At 40.3% G+C, this 12,796-nt stretch overlaps 1 protein-coding gene across 1 annotated transcript in view; it reads right to left on the reverse strand.

Moving 5' to 3' along the window:
* The window catches only part of micos10 (mitochondrial contact site and cristae organizing system subunit 10), a 28,976-nt gene extending 16,647 nt beyond the window's left edge, over nucleotides 1-12,329 (reverse strand). The window contains exon 1 of the mRNA XM_072245272.1: nucleotides 12,241-12,329. Within this exon, the coding sequence (XP_072101373.1) occupies nucleotides 12,241-12,304 (64 nt within the window). The 5' untranslated portion in view covers nucleotides 12,305-12,329. The remainder of the gene's footprint in view (nucleotides 1-12,240) is intronic.
* Between the last annotated feature and the right edge of the window lie 467 nt (nucleotides 12,330-12,796).

Below are 12,796 nucleotides of genomic sequence, written 5' to 3' on the forward strand. Positions count from 1 at the left end.
TGAGCGGATGACCGTCAACCTAAGGAAGTGACATACACAAGCTTTGTATGTGTTGGGGGCGGTGGGGGGTGGTGGAGGGAGAAGCAAGAGATAAACGGTAATGTTTCTTTCGGGAGTAGACCAAGCCTTCAGAGACAGGATGCAGCAGAGCCAGAAAGTTTATACACAAAAATAAAAATTTTATATTTGAAGCATTTGTTGACTGGGAACTAGTCTGTCAGTAGATAACATCTGATTGGGACTTCATGCAGGACAGCGGTACATAGTATGGGAGAACAAAAACAATAAAGAGGGTTTCAGCATCAGAGAGGAGCAATATTTTAAAATGCATTTACAACACTAAGGAATCACTGGCAAAAGCTAGCACTTCTACCTATAAGGAAATGCTCTCGAGTAGCTTTCTTGAACTGCAGCACTCCATACACAGAAGATAACCCACAAAGTACATCACAAGCTTTGAAACAATTGTGACAATTAGATTACCACAGATGGTATTAATAACCAATCTCAGAGTCTGGTGTCAAACGTGGGCCAACCAAGATAAAGGCATCAGATTTTTTTTTTATTAGTGACAACCACAAGAAAGTTAAGTCTTTCTTTCAGAAATAGTAATTTGATGGTTAATTATATCTTAAGTAATACCAATTAAAATCACAATTAAAATTAAATTGCACATGTCATGACTAAATATTAATTTGTCTCCTTCAATGTTGCACAACCACTGTATTTTGATACTTTGAAAGTTATAGATCTAAAATAGGTAGCTTTTGCAGCACAGGAGATATGCAACTTGGAAACATGGTATTTTCTCATCATACAGAAGATGGCCACTTAGATGTAAAGGTCAATGTAAAAAAGGTCCCTTAAGCATTCCATTCTCTACAAATTATTTTCTCTCACATGTCCATCAACTCCATCTGATTTTCCAATCACCCATCTAAATTAGGGATATTTACAATTCTCGTTCAACCATTATGCCTTTGGGATGTGGGTAGAAACTGGAACACCCAGTGGAAATTAAGTAATTGCAAAAACTTCACATCAACAACATCAAGAAAAGTTGAGGTTCAGCGCCGGCTATTGAAATTGCAAACAGCAGCACTGCACCACACCACCACCCACTAGAATACCAAAGCACGATCAGCAATGTACATAGAATATTTGGGAAGTACACTGGATTCCAGTTAATTGGGACACATCAGGACCAGTACATTTTTGTCCAGTTAAGCGCCTGACCAAAAGTTCCATGAAAACATTTTAAAAAAACAACAAACTACATTTAACTGAGTATGAAAGCATGTATTTAAATGAAATGCAGAACAAATTAGAACACTACCAATATTACAGTACAAAACTATTAGTTCCTAATAGCTATGACAAGAGAAACTTATAAGTGTGCATTGCATATTTTTTGATTGACCATAAACAAAGAAAATCAGTGCAGAACCTAGTGCAGGTAATGAGCTGCCTTCATTGCCTTGCCACATGAAGTAATGCCAAAGGTCACTGCTTTTTAATTCGGCATCAGTTAGTCCAAATGAATAAGTAACACATTTGAGAGGCTGAGGGGGTGATAGACAGAACATATAGGGAGGTAGTTACACTGAAGGTGCAGGACACAGGAAACTGGGTGACAGTCAGGAGGTGAAAGGGGTTAAACAGCCAATGCAGAGTAGTACCCCGTGACCATCTCCCTCAATAACGAGTATACAGCTTTGGATACTGTTGGAGACAGGGGTATGAACTAGCCAAGGAAAGTCACACGGTCAAGTTCTGGCACCGTCTGGCTCTGTGGACTCAGAAGGGGTGGGCGGGGGGGAAGAGGCGAGCTGTGCGATACGGGACTCATTAGTTAGGGTTACCTGCCAGGGTCGGGGACATCCTGGATCAAGTAAGTCCTCAGCATTCTTAAGCGGGAGGATGAACAGCCAGTGGTCGTGATCCATATAGGTACCAATGACATAGGTAGGAAGAAGGATGAGGTTCTGCAAGGAGAGTTCAGGGAGTTGGGTGCTAAGTTAAAGGACAGGACCTGCAGGGTTGTGACCTCAGGATTGCTATCAGTGCCACATGCTGGCGAGGCCAGAAATAAGGTGACCATACAGTTTATCACGTGGCAAAGGAGTTGGTGTAGGAAGGAAGGCTTCAGATTTTTAGATCGGGCTCTCTTCTAGGGAAAGTGGAACCTGTACAGAAGACAGCTTACACCTGAACTGGTGGGCGACTAATATCCTAGTGGTATGGTTTGCTAGTACTGCATGGTGGAAGGGGGATTAAACTAAAGTTGCAGAGGGATGGGAAACAGAGTGCCAGAACATATAGTGGAGTGGTTGTGGAGACAGATATTGTTAAGACCTCAGTCAGGAATCTGAAGGTTGAGCATGTTGCAAGTAATGCTCTAAATAGTATTGTAGGAAAGGCAGATGAGCTCAGGGCATGGAACACTACATGGAATTATGATATTGTAGCCATTAGTGAGATTTGGTTGCAGGAGGGACAAAACAGGCAGCTCTATATCCCAGGGGTCAGTTTTAGACACGATTGAGTGGGAGGAATTAAAGGGGGGGGGGTTGCATTATTAGTCAGGAAAAATGTCACGGCAGAACTCAGTCAGGACAGACTGGAGAATTCATCTAGTGAGGCATTATGGGAGGAACTGAGTACAGGTGTCCCCCGCTTTTCGAACGTTCGCTTTACGAAACCTCACTGTTACGAGAGACTACATTAGTTCCCCGTTTTCGCCAACAGGTGTTTTCACTGTTACGAAGAAAAGCAGCGCTCGAAAAAAAACCCCGCGATAAAAATCAGCGCCCAATAAAAAAAGGCAGCGCGTGCCCCGAGTAGCTGCTCTCCCCCGGATTCGGAACAACATTCTCGCCGGCATTGCTTAAACACGTGCCTGTGAGCATCTGTTAGCAAGATGAGTTCTAGGGTATCGGAAAAGCCTGAAAGGGTGTTACACTTGGCGTAAAACTAGACATAATTAAGCGTTTCGATCATGGTGAACAAAGTGAGGACAAAATGAGTTTGGCTTGTGGAAGCTGACGAAGATGATGTTGAAGAGGTTTTGGCATCCCATGACCAAGAACTGATAGATGAAGAGCTGATGCAATTGGAAGAGGAAAGGATAACAATAGAAACTGAATTCAGTAGTGAAAGTGAAGTCGTCCAGGATCTGAACGTGAAGCAACTGCGTGAGATTTTCGCTGCAATGATAAAATACGACTTTAATTTTGAAAGGGTACGTAGGTTTAGGGCATATTTGCAGGATGGTTTGAGTCCTTACAAAGAACTGTATGATAGAAAAATGTGCGAGGCTCAGCAGTCAAGCAAGCCTTCCACATCAGCAACAGCAGACGACAAACCTCGACCTTCGACATCGAGGCAGGCAGACATAGAAGATGAGCTGCCTGCCCTAATGGAAACAGACAACGATGAGGTGACAACTCAGTGTCCCACCACCACAACCCCCAGGCCGCGGACAGATACCGATTCATGGAGAATGCAGCGGTAGCCAGGAGGCACACAGCACATCTTTAAGAAAAAAACCGAAATAAACAAGCTAATTAATTAGGTGCCGCCCAGCACGTAATTGTCGGCCCAGATCAGAGGCGATTGCCGATTGCGTCGCCTCTGATCTGGGCCAACATTTATGTGCCGGGCTGCACCTAATTAATTAGCATGTTTATTTCAGCTTTTTTCTTAAAGATGTGCTGAGTGCGTTCCAGCTGCCGCTGGACCCCTGCATTCTTCGCGGATCAGTATCGGTCGGCAGCCCGGAGGGTGGGGGCCACTGCACAACCCCAACCTCCAACGACTCAGTCTAACACACCGTCATCAGTGTGCTCGGAAAGCTGTCTTCCCGATTCTCGTACATACATTATTTCTACTTTATATAGGCTGTGTATTTTTAGGTGTTATTTGGCATGATTTGGCAGCTTCATAGCTTAAAGGTTACTGGAGAGGGTGTTTTTGCTAACAGCGCTTGTGTGAGATTTTCTGCCAAGAGCACTTGCATGAGATTTTCGCTACAGAGAACAGTACCGGCAATGATTGTGGAAAAGTATTTCTACTTTATATAGGCTGTGTATTTATCATATCATTCCTGCTTTTACTACATGTTACTGTTATTTTAGGTTTTATGTATTATTTGGCATGATTTGGTAGGTTATTTTTGGGTCTGCAAATGCTCACAAAATTTTCCCATATAAATAAATGGTAATTGCTTCTTCAACATTCCGGCTTACGAACCATTTCATAGGAACACTCTATCTTCGGATGGTGGGAGAAACCTGTAATAAGAAAGGTATAACTATGTTAACGGGACTATATTCTCAAGCACCCAACAGTATGGGATTTAGATGAACAAATATGTAGAGAGACTGCACACTGTTGAAAGAAACACAAGGTTGTGATAGGTGATTTCAACTTTCCACACATTGACTGGGACTCCTTTATTGTAAAAGGGCTGGTCGGGAAGTTTCCTTAATCAGTACACAGAAGTACAAACTAGAGAGAGTATGATATCTCCTATAAGGGAATGGGACAAGGCAGATTACAGAAGTTTGTGTAGGGGAACACTTTGCAGCTAGTAATCATAATGCCATTAGTTTTAAGGTAGTTATGGAAAAGTATAGCTCTGGTCCTCAAGTTGAGATTCTAAATAGGAAAAAGACCAATTTTGATGGTATCAGAAAGAATCTGGCAAGGTGAGGATTGTGACTGTCAGAAATGTACTTAGTAACTGAAAGACTTCCGAAATAAAATTGAGAGAGATAAAGTTTGTATGTGCCTGTCAGAATAAAAGGAAAGGATAACAGGTTTAGGGAATATTTGAGTTTGAGATAAATTGAGGTGCTGGTAAAGAAAAGGAGGTGCATAGCTGGTATAGGCAGGTAGGAACAAATGAGGTACCTGAGTATAAGAAATGCAAGAAAACACTTAAGCAATCAGGAGGACTAAAAGAAGGTATGAGGTTGCTCTAGCAGACAAAGTGAAGGAAAATCCTAAGGGCTTCTACAGATATGTTAAGAGCAAAATGGTTGCAAGGGACAAAATCTCAGTTGGGTTTTTTGCATCTATATTTACTCGGGAGGTGGACACAGAGTTTATAGAAGTGCGGCAAAGCAACAACACGGTCATGGACTCTCTACAGATTAGAGGAGGAGAAGTTTGTTGCCTTGAGGTAAATCGGGGTAGATAAATCCCCAGGGCCTGACAAGGTGTTACCTTGGACCCTGTGGAAGGCAAGTGCAGAAATTGCAACAGCTCTAGCAGAGATATTTAAATCATCCTTAGCAACAGGTGAGATACTGGAACATTGGAGGATAGCTAATGTTGTTCCGCTGTTTAAGAAAGGCTTTAAGAATAAAGGAAATTATAAACTGGTCAGCCTGACATCAGTAGTGGGAAAGTTATTGGAAGGGATACTAAGGGATCGGATATATGGGTATTTGGCTAGACAGGGGCTGACTAGGGATAGTCAGCATGGTTATGCGTGTGGTAGGTCACGTCTAACTAATCTTACAGAGTTTTTTGAGGAAGTTACCAGGAAAGTTGATGAAGGCAAGGCAGTGGATGTTGTGTACATGGAATCCAGCAAGGTCCCTCATGGGAGGTTGGCCTAGAAGGTTCAGTCGCTTGGCATTCAAGATGAGACAGTAAATTGGATTAGAAATTGGTTTTGCGGGAGAAGCCAGAGAGAAGTAGTAGATGGTTGCCTGGCTAGTGGAATACTGCAGGGATTGCTGGGTCTGTTGTTGTTTGTCATCTATATCAACGATCTGGATGATAATGTGGTTAACTGGAGCATGAATTGGGATGTAGTGGGCAGCGAGGAAGATTATCAAAGCTTGCAGTGAGATCTAGACCAGCTAGAAAATTGGCAGATGGAATTTAATGCAGACAAGTGTGAGGTGTTGCACTTCAGTAGGACCAACCAAGGTAGGTCTCACACAGTGAGTGATAAGGCACAGAGAAGTGCAGTAGAGCAAAGGGATCTGGAAATACAGGTCCATAATTCATTGCAAGTGGCTTCAAAAGAATAGTGGCATAAAGTAAGGTTTTGGTACATTAGCCTTCATAGATCAATGTACTGAGTACAGGAGTTGGGATGTTATGTTGAAGTTGTACAAGATTTTTGGTGAGGCCTAATTTGGAGTGTTGGGTACAGTTTTGGTCGCCTGCTCACAGGAAAGATGTTAATAAGATTGAAAGAGTACACAGGAAATTTACAAGTATGTTGCTGGGACTAGAGGACCCGAGTTACAAGGAAAGATTGAATAGGTTAGAACTTTATTCCTCAGAATGCAGTAGAAGACTGAGGGGAGATTTGATACAGGTATACAAAAGTATGAGGTGTATAGACAGGGTAAAAGCAAGCAGGCTTTTTCCATGCAAACAACAGGAATTCTGCAGATGCTGGAAATTCAAGCAACACTCAAAGTTGCTGGTGAACGCAGCAGGTCAGGCAGCATCTCTAGGAAAAGGTACAGTCAACGTTTCAGGCCAAGACCCTTCGTCAGGACGGTCCTGACAGTCCAGTCCTGACGAAGGGTCTGGGCCTGAAACGTCGACTGTACCTCTTCCTAGAGATGCTGTCTAGCCTGCTGTGTTCACCAGCAACTTTGATGTGTGTTGCCAGGCTTTTTGCACTGAGGTTAGGTGAGACTAAAACTAGAGGTCATGGATTAAGGGTGAGAGATGAAATATTTAAGGGGAACATGACGGGAAACTTCTTTGCTCAGAGGGTGATGCGAGTGTGGATCAAGTTGCCAGCACAAGTGGTGAATGTGATTTCAATTTCAATGTTTAAGAGAAGTTTGGATGGGAGCGGTATGGAGGGATATGGTCCGCGTGCAGGTCTATGGGAGTAGGTAGTTTTAATGGATCTGCACAGACCAGATGAGCCAAAAGGCCTGTTTCTGTGCTGTTGCTTTCTTTAATTCTATGACATGCATACACAACTGACACTATTTAAAACTTGTTCGCTCTGAGCACAGTGTAGAGTCTAATGGCCACACAAGTACACGTGACTGACGCTAGTTAGAAACTGCTGCATCCTGCAAATATTAATTCTCATTGTAATATTTAAGACGAATATCCATCCATTCAAACGTTTTATAGTTGCTAACTTGCTGAAGTTGTGAAATCATTTCATTTTCACTCCTGGCTGTTTCTCACATCTCCAAACATGAACACTTTAAACTGCAGTGAGCAAAACAGCTCTGAATTGTCTTACTGCTTATTTCTCGCCAACTATCAGTAACAAAAAAAAAAATCACTGCGTTTTGAACACAAAACTGACACTATTTAAAAACTGTTCGCTCCAAGTACAGTGTATTGTCTAATGGCCACATAAGTACATGCAACTGACACCAGTTAAAACTGCTCAACAGTGTTTTGTCCCAATTAAGTGGCACAGTGTCCCAAATAAATGAAGGAAATCCCAGATTGTGTTTGTCTATCATTATGACTTAGATGAAGATCAGACACTTTTTAGTAATTAATGCATAAAACCAGGTAATTGTAAAGAGTTCACAAATTTTTTCCTGAAACTGTATATCCAAGACAACCAAACTGATGTTGCAAGAATCAAAGGGGGAGAAATAAAACAGAGAAACAGAAGGAAAGGAAATGGAGACAACAGGAGAAGAGGGGGAATATAAAGCTAGTATCTGCCACAGAAGCCTAAATGCAGAAACATTCTGGCAAAGAGCAAATTCAAGTCTGGTCAGACAGAAGAGAAGAGATGGGTTACTCAAAAGGTACCTCCTTTACCATGTGTGACATTGAATAAAATATTGTTGCAACTTGTAAATTTGGTATCTTCACTTCACAAAGATGATCAGTATAATGATCCATCACCTCGTAGGCACCAAAGCTTCACTGAATCAGCTAATCTTTGTATTTTATAATTGCCTGATTGTTTAATCAGGGAAAGACAGAGGATTAGTTATTGCCAGGTGTTTAATGGTTTAGTGATTATATTATTATGCACTAAAAACATTATTATCCCTAATCCTTTCCTGACAGTTTTCATTTGCTTAAATCCACCAACACTATTCAAGCCACTGCATATTTTCTCTTCACTTCTTCCTCATTCAAATAACATTTTGAAATGAATATGCCAAAGTACCCTATTTCACAATACTGTGGAACTCTTAGAAATACAAACTTTCAGTTACCACTCCAGATCAATACACCGTCTTCCTCAACAAGTTGATAGAAAAGAAACTTGGCAATAAAATAATAATAATAAATTTCTATAGCACCTTTCACATATTAAGATCTCAGGCTCAAACTGCTTTACATGGATCATAAAGCTAAATCATTATAGTCATAAAAACACAAGACAAAATTAAGAATCATAAATAAACATTTAGAATAAAATATAACAAAATATATAAATATAACCAACATCGACAGGAATACTCCTATAAGTAGGCCAAGTTAAAAGAAGTAGGCCTTTGAAGTGTTTTGAAGCCTTCCACAATATTAGCCTGGCATCTCCTAATTGGTAGAGTATTCCAGATTTCTGGTACACATAAGCCAAAGGCTGCATCACCAGTTCTTATGTGCTTGGCTTGAGGAACACTATGCAAACCAGTAAACATGGAACCAAGATTACAATTAGGATGTAAGAGAATAGACAATGGTGCCTAACGGCCACTCCTTTGCTTGCATCTTTGGAAACAGCTCTATTTCCATCTCTAATATCTCCATTTTTTCCCTTTCAGGGTTCTTTTGAAGACCCCGACCTGGAGTTGCACGCTGACTACGGTTCTTTGCAGGAATGGGACCCACTTTCGGGGTTTCATGACTGGTCGTTATTTGGCACGCCAAGGGCACGGCCTAAGACCTTTGCTCGCCTTCAGCTGTTTGAGATTTCATGGCTCTGGAGACAGGGGGTGCGAAGGTCAGTATCCGGGCAGGAGGTTGGTGTGTCATGGGAGATGGTAGATCTAAGACTGTGTGCCCAGAGACCCGAGATCTTTGGGCACAGAGCTTGGAAAAAGCGACGCAACAGACTTTTAACATCATAAACCAGTGAGTTGTTTGTCATGTCTCCCCTCTCGCTGCGAAATGGAGAGACCTCTTTCTCCCTTGCTGCTGCATTTTGACAAGTTGCAGCTAATTTATATCTTTCTTAGACAATCATGAAAAGAGTGCATTACAGTAGTTTAATTGGCTAAAAATAAAAGCGTGCATCAATTCTTCTGTATCCTGAGTTGTGATAAGAAATTGATCTCTTGCAACGGTGTTCAAACAAAAGAACTTTCTTAATAATGAGGTTAATATGCGATTTGAAATTTAACTAGTCAATAATAACACCAAAATTCTTTACTTTTGACTTGATTTGTAAGGCCAGATGATCAAGTTTATGTCTATGATTCATGCTGTTTTTAATTGCTACCAATAACCAAAATTTCTGTTTTTTCCTTATTTAGTTTAAGGAAATTAAAACTCATCCATTCTGTAATGCTAGTAAGACACCAGACCAGAGGGTTTCAAGACAAATACAGTTGTGCATTGTCTGCATAACTATGGTAATTCTTGTGTTTTGAAATTATCTGACCTAATGGAAGCACGTAGAGTGAGAACAGGCCAAGAATTGATCCTTGCAGCACACCAAACACAATTTCATGGATGTTGGATGCATATTCACCACAGCTATCAAAGAATTTTCTTCCTATTATACAAGATTGAAACCAGCTTAAGTCAGAACGACCAAACCATTGACCAAGGTGGTTTATGAGATTGCTGTGATCTACAATATCAAATGCTATGTTTAAATCTAAGGGAACAAGAACCGACATGTTGCCTGTGTCATTAATTACTTTAAGCAATGTTGTTTCTGTATTATGATTTAATCTAAAACCTGACTGGATACTTGTCAAATATAGAATTTTTATTCAAGTAATCACTTAATTATCAAAAAAACTACTTTTTCTAAAATTTTACTTAGAAAAGGCAATTTGGAAATAGGTCTAAAATTGTCCAAAACAGAGCAGTCTAGATTATTTTTCTTAAACAGGGGTTTAACTATAGTAGTTTTTAAGGAATCTAGAAAAATGCCAGAAACTAGTGAGCAATTAACTATGTCAAGTACACGATCGATTAGTACATCAGAAACTTCTTTAAAAAAAAGCCTGTGGGTAGAGGATCAAAGACTCAAGTGGACAGTTTTAGCTGAGTAATTATTTCTTGAATTTCAGGTAAACTTCTTATATTAAATGAGTTTAGTTCAACAGTGTTGAGCATGTTGAGGTTCAACAAAGTTTATTCTTGAGGTCTATATTGTATTGCATCTTATATTATTTATTCTCTCTAATAAATGCAGCAAACTCTCACTTTCAGCTTCAAAGTCTTTCAACAACCATTCTATCAATGGAGCTAGGTTAACAGTTGAAAATAATACTCATGGATTACCTGCACTGTCATTAATAATTTTGGACTGTCTCTCAAGATTAGTTAAATAAGCCCTCAAGATTTCATAGTGAACTATTCATTTCGTCTTACTCCATTACACTCAGCCTTACGAAACTCTCTTTTGAGTTACAGACAGCTCGAGTTTTCTATGGTATTACAACTGTAGATGATTCCTTAAGATCTTCAAAAGCTACTATACTCGCCACAGCCCTCAGTTTAGCATTACGATTTTCTACCTTATTATTTACAAAGACAGGCTGTATTAGAGTAAATGCTACATTCAGGGTCACAGTTAAAAATATTAGAAAACCTAGAAGCAAATATGGTATCAAAAAAAGTCTCTTTATTCTTTAGTTCTAGTTACAGATATTATGTTAAAGAAAATAGAGTAATGATCTGAAATGCCATTGTCTAGGCTCCGAATCACCTTAATGATAAGTCCTTTTGATATGACTAAATCTTATGTGTGGCTTCCATGATGTGTTGGCTGAGTGACATGCTGACTAAGGTCAAAAGATTGCAGAAGGTTCATGAATTATCTTGCTTTGGAGTCACACTGATTATCTACATGAAAATTGAAGTCACCTACTATTACAAACCCAATATAATATTACAGATAATAAAATGGAAAACTCAATGTGTCCTAGCTACCATTCATATTTCAACTATCATCAAAAATATAGATTATGTATGCCAACATGTTCATGATGATTATACTTCAAAAGTAATTGCATGGCTGTGACATATTTTGGCCCATTCTTAAGAAACAGTAAGGTTGTCTAGCAACAATAACTTGCATTCATATAGTACCATTTTTGTATGTTCCCAAGTACATCATAGGTTCATATGAGAGAAATCAATGGAGTTGAATGGAGGCCAAAAGCTCTATTAAAGACTTGTGCTTTCAGCGACAACTCAAAGACAACTTGGTGAGGAGGCAAAGGTATCTGGGACAGGAGTTGACGACTTAGAGTCACAATAGCTGCAACAAGTACAGCACGTAAAGTGGATTAGAGGACAGGGTCCTCTAGCACTTGGAGTGGCTACAGACATAGCGAGTGGGGTCAAGATCACGCAGGATTTTAAATACAACAGATAACTATAGTTCCTTATTTTTCTGGTGTGAATTGTAGCTAGGCTTGGAATGAACATTAAAACAAAATAGGTGCTTGTAATTAGGGAAAAAGACATAAATAAAAATATTTAAAGCAGAGTTATTTTAGTTTCACAGTCAAGTTGCCAGAGTCTTCATCTCCCCCAAAAGCGCTATTTTAACTGTGTCCATATAGTATTGTCTGATCTTGCCTTCACCTAATAGTATCTATCCACAAACTACTTTATAACAGGAAAAAAATTACAGATTTTCCCCCTTAGCCATAAGAACTTTATACTGACCCAAGACCATGAAAAGAACTACATAAATAAAGGTGCATCGTTCTTTCCTCTTGCTCCTGATACACCAAGGTCAAAGAGCCAACTACCACTCGCCATTCAGTCTAACACAAGAATGGTGATGCATCGGGGAAGTACCAAAAGCGGTAAAGTTAATTAATGAGAACAGTCTAAGCCGGCGGAACGCTTAAAATAAAATGACATCGCAGCTCTTTAATTTTATATAACGGTTTTATACAATGAGCTGTACCCGTGCTGTTAGTCAGACCAAATCAATGACAGGGCACCTTGGTCACAGCCTACAAGATAGGCCCAAGACGCAATCACTGAAAACTCAATGACACACCGCTCCACAGAACCGGGACTCAGTGCACAATGCACGTTCCGTCAGATCGAGTGCACTCAGAATTACCTTACCTAATTTCACCACCGCATCTGCCAAGCACCGCTCCACCTTCTTGCCGACTTCGGCCTCCGCCATCTTGAACCTGCCTCGCACAGGCTCTCGCGAGAATAGGTCATGAGCCGGCACGGATCACGTGGTCGCTGGAGGGCGGCGGGACGGCGAGTGTGCAAGGGTTGATCTCTGAAGCACTTTGCACACCAGCAAACGAAAATGCTCTGTTGGAATTCCCATTAGTACATCTACAAGCCCTAGCAATCCCTTACATTACTAATTGAATCAAAAATGCAGATGCTATTAATGTGAAATGCAATCAGAAACTGTTGGAAGCTCTCAGCAGGAGGGGTAGTAAGAGTATGCAGGGAATTAAGAACAACGTTTCCCCTCAAGGATCCTTCAGCTAATGTTAAATTGCAGGGAGAGAGAGAGAATGTCAATAATGAAGTGCAGACGAAAGTTGTCAAGGTAACAGTGCATTAAAAACTGGTTACACTCAGACTGGAAAAATTAAATCAAAATGAAACAAAATGTAAAGGTCCATGGAATCCAAAAGAGAATGACATCTTTTTT

The sequence above is a fragment of the Mobula birostris genome, chromosome 27, assembly GCF_030028105.1.
Source record: "Mobula birostris isolate sMobBir1 chromosome 27, sMobBir1.hap1, whole genome shotgun sequence".
In the NCBI taxonomy this organism is placed as follows: domain Eukaryota; kingdom Metazoa; phylum Chordata; class Chondrichthyes; order Myliobatiformes; family Myliobatidae; genus Mobula; species Mobula birostris.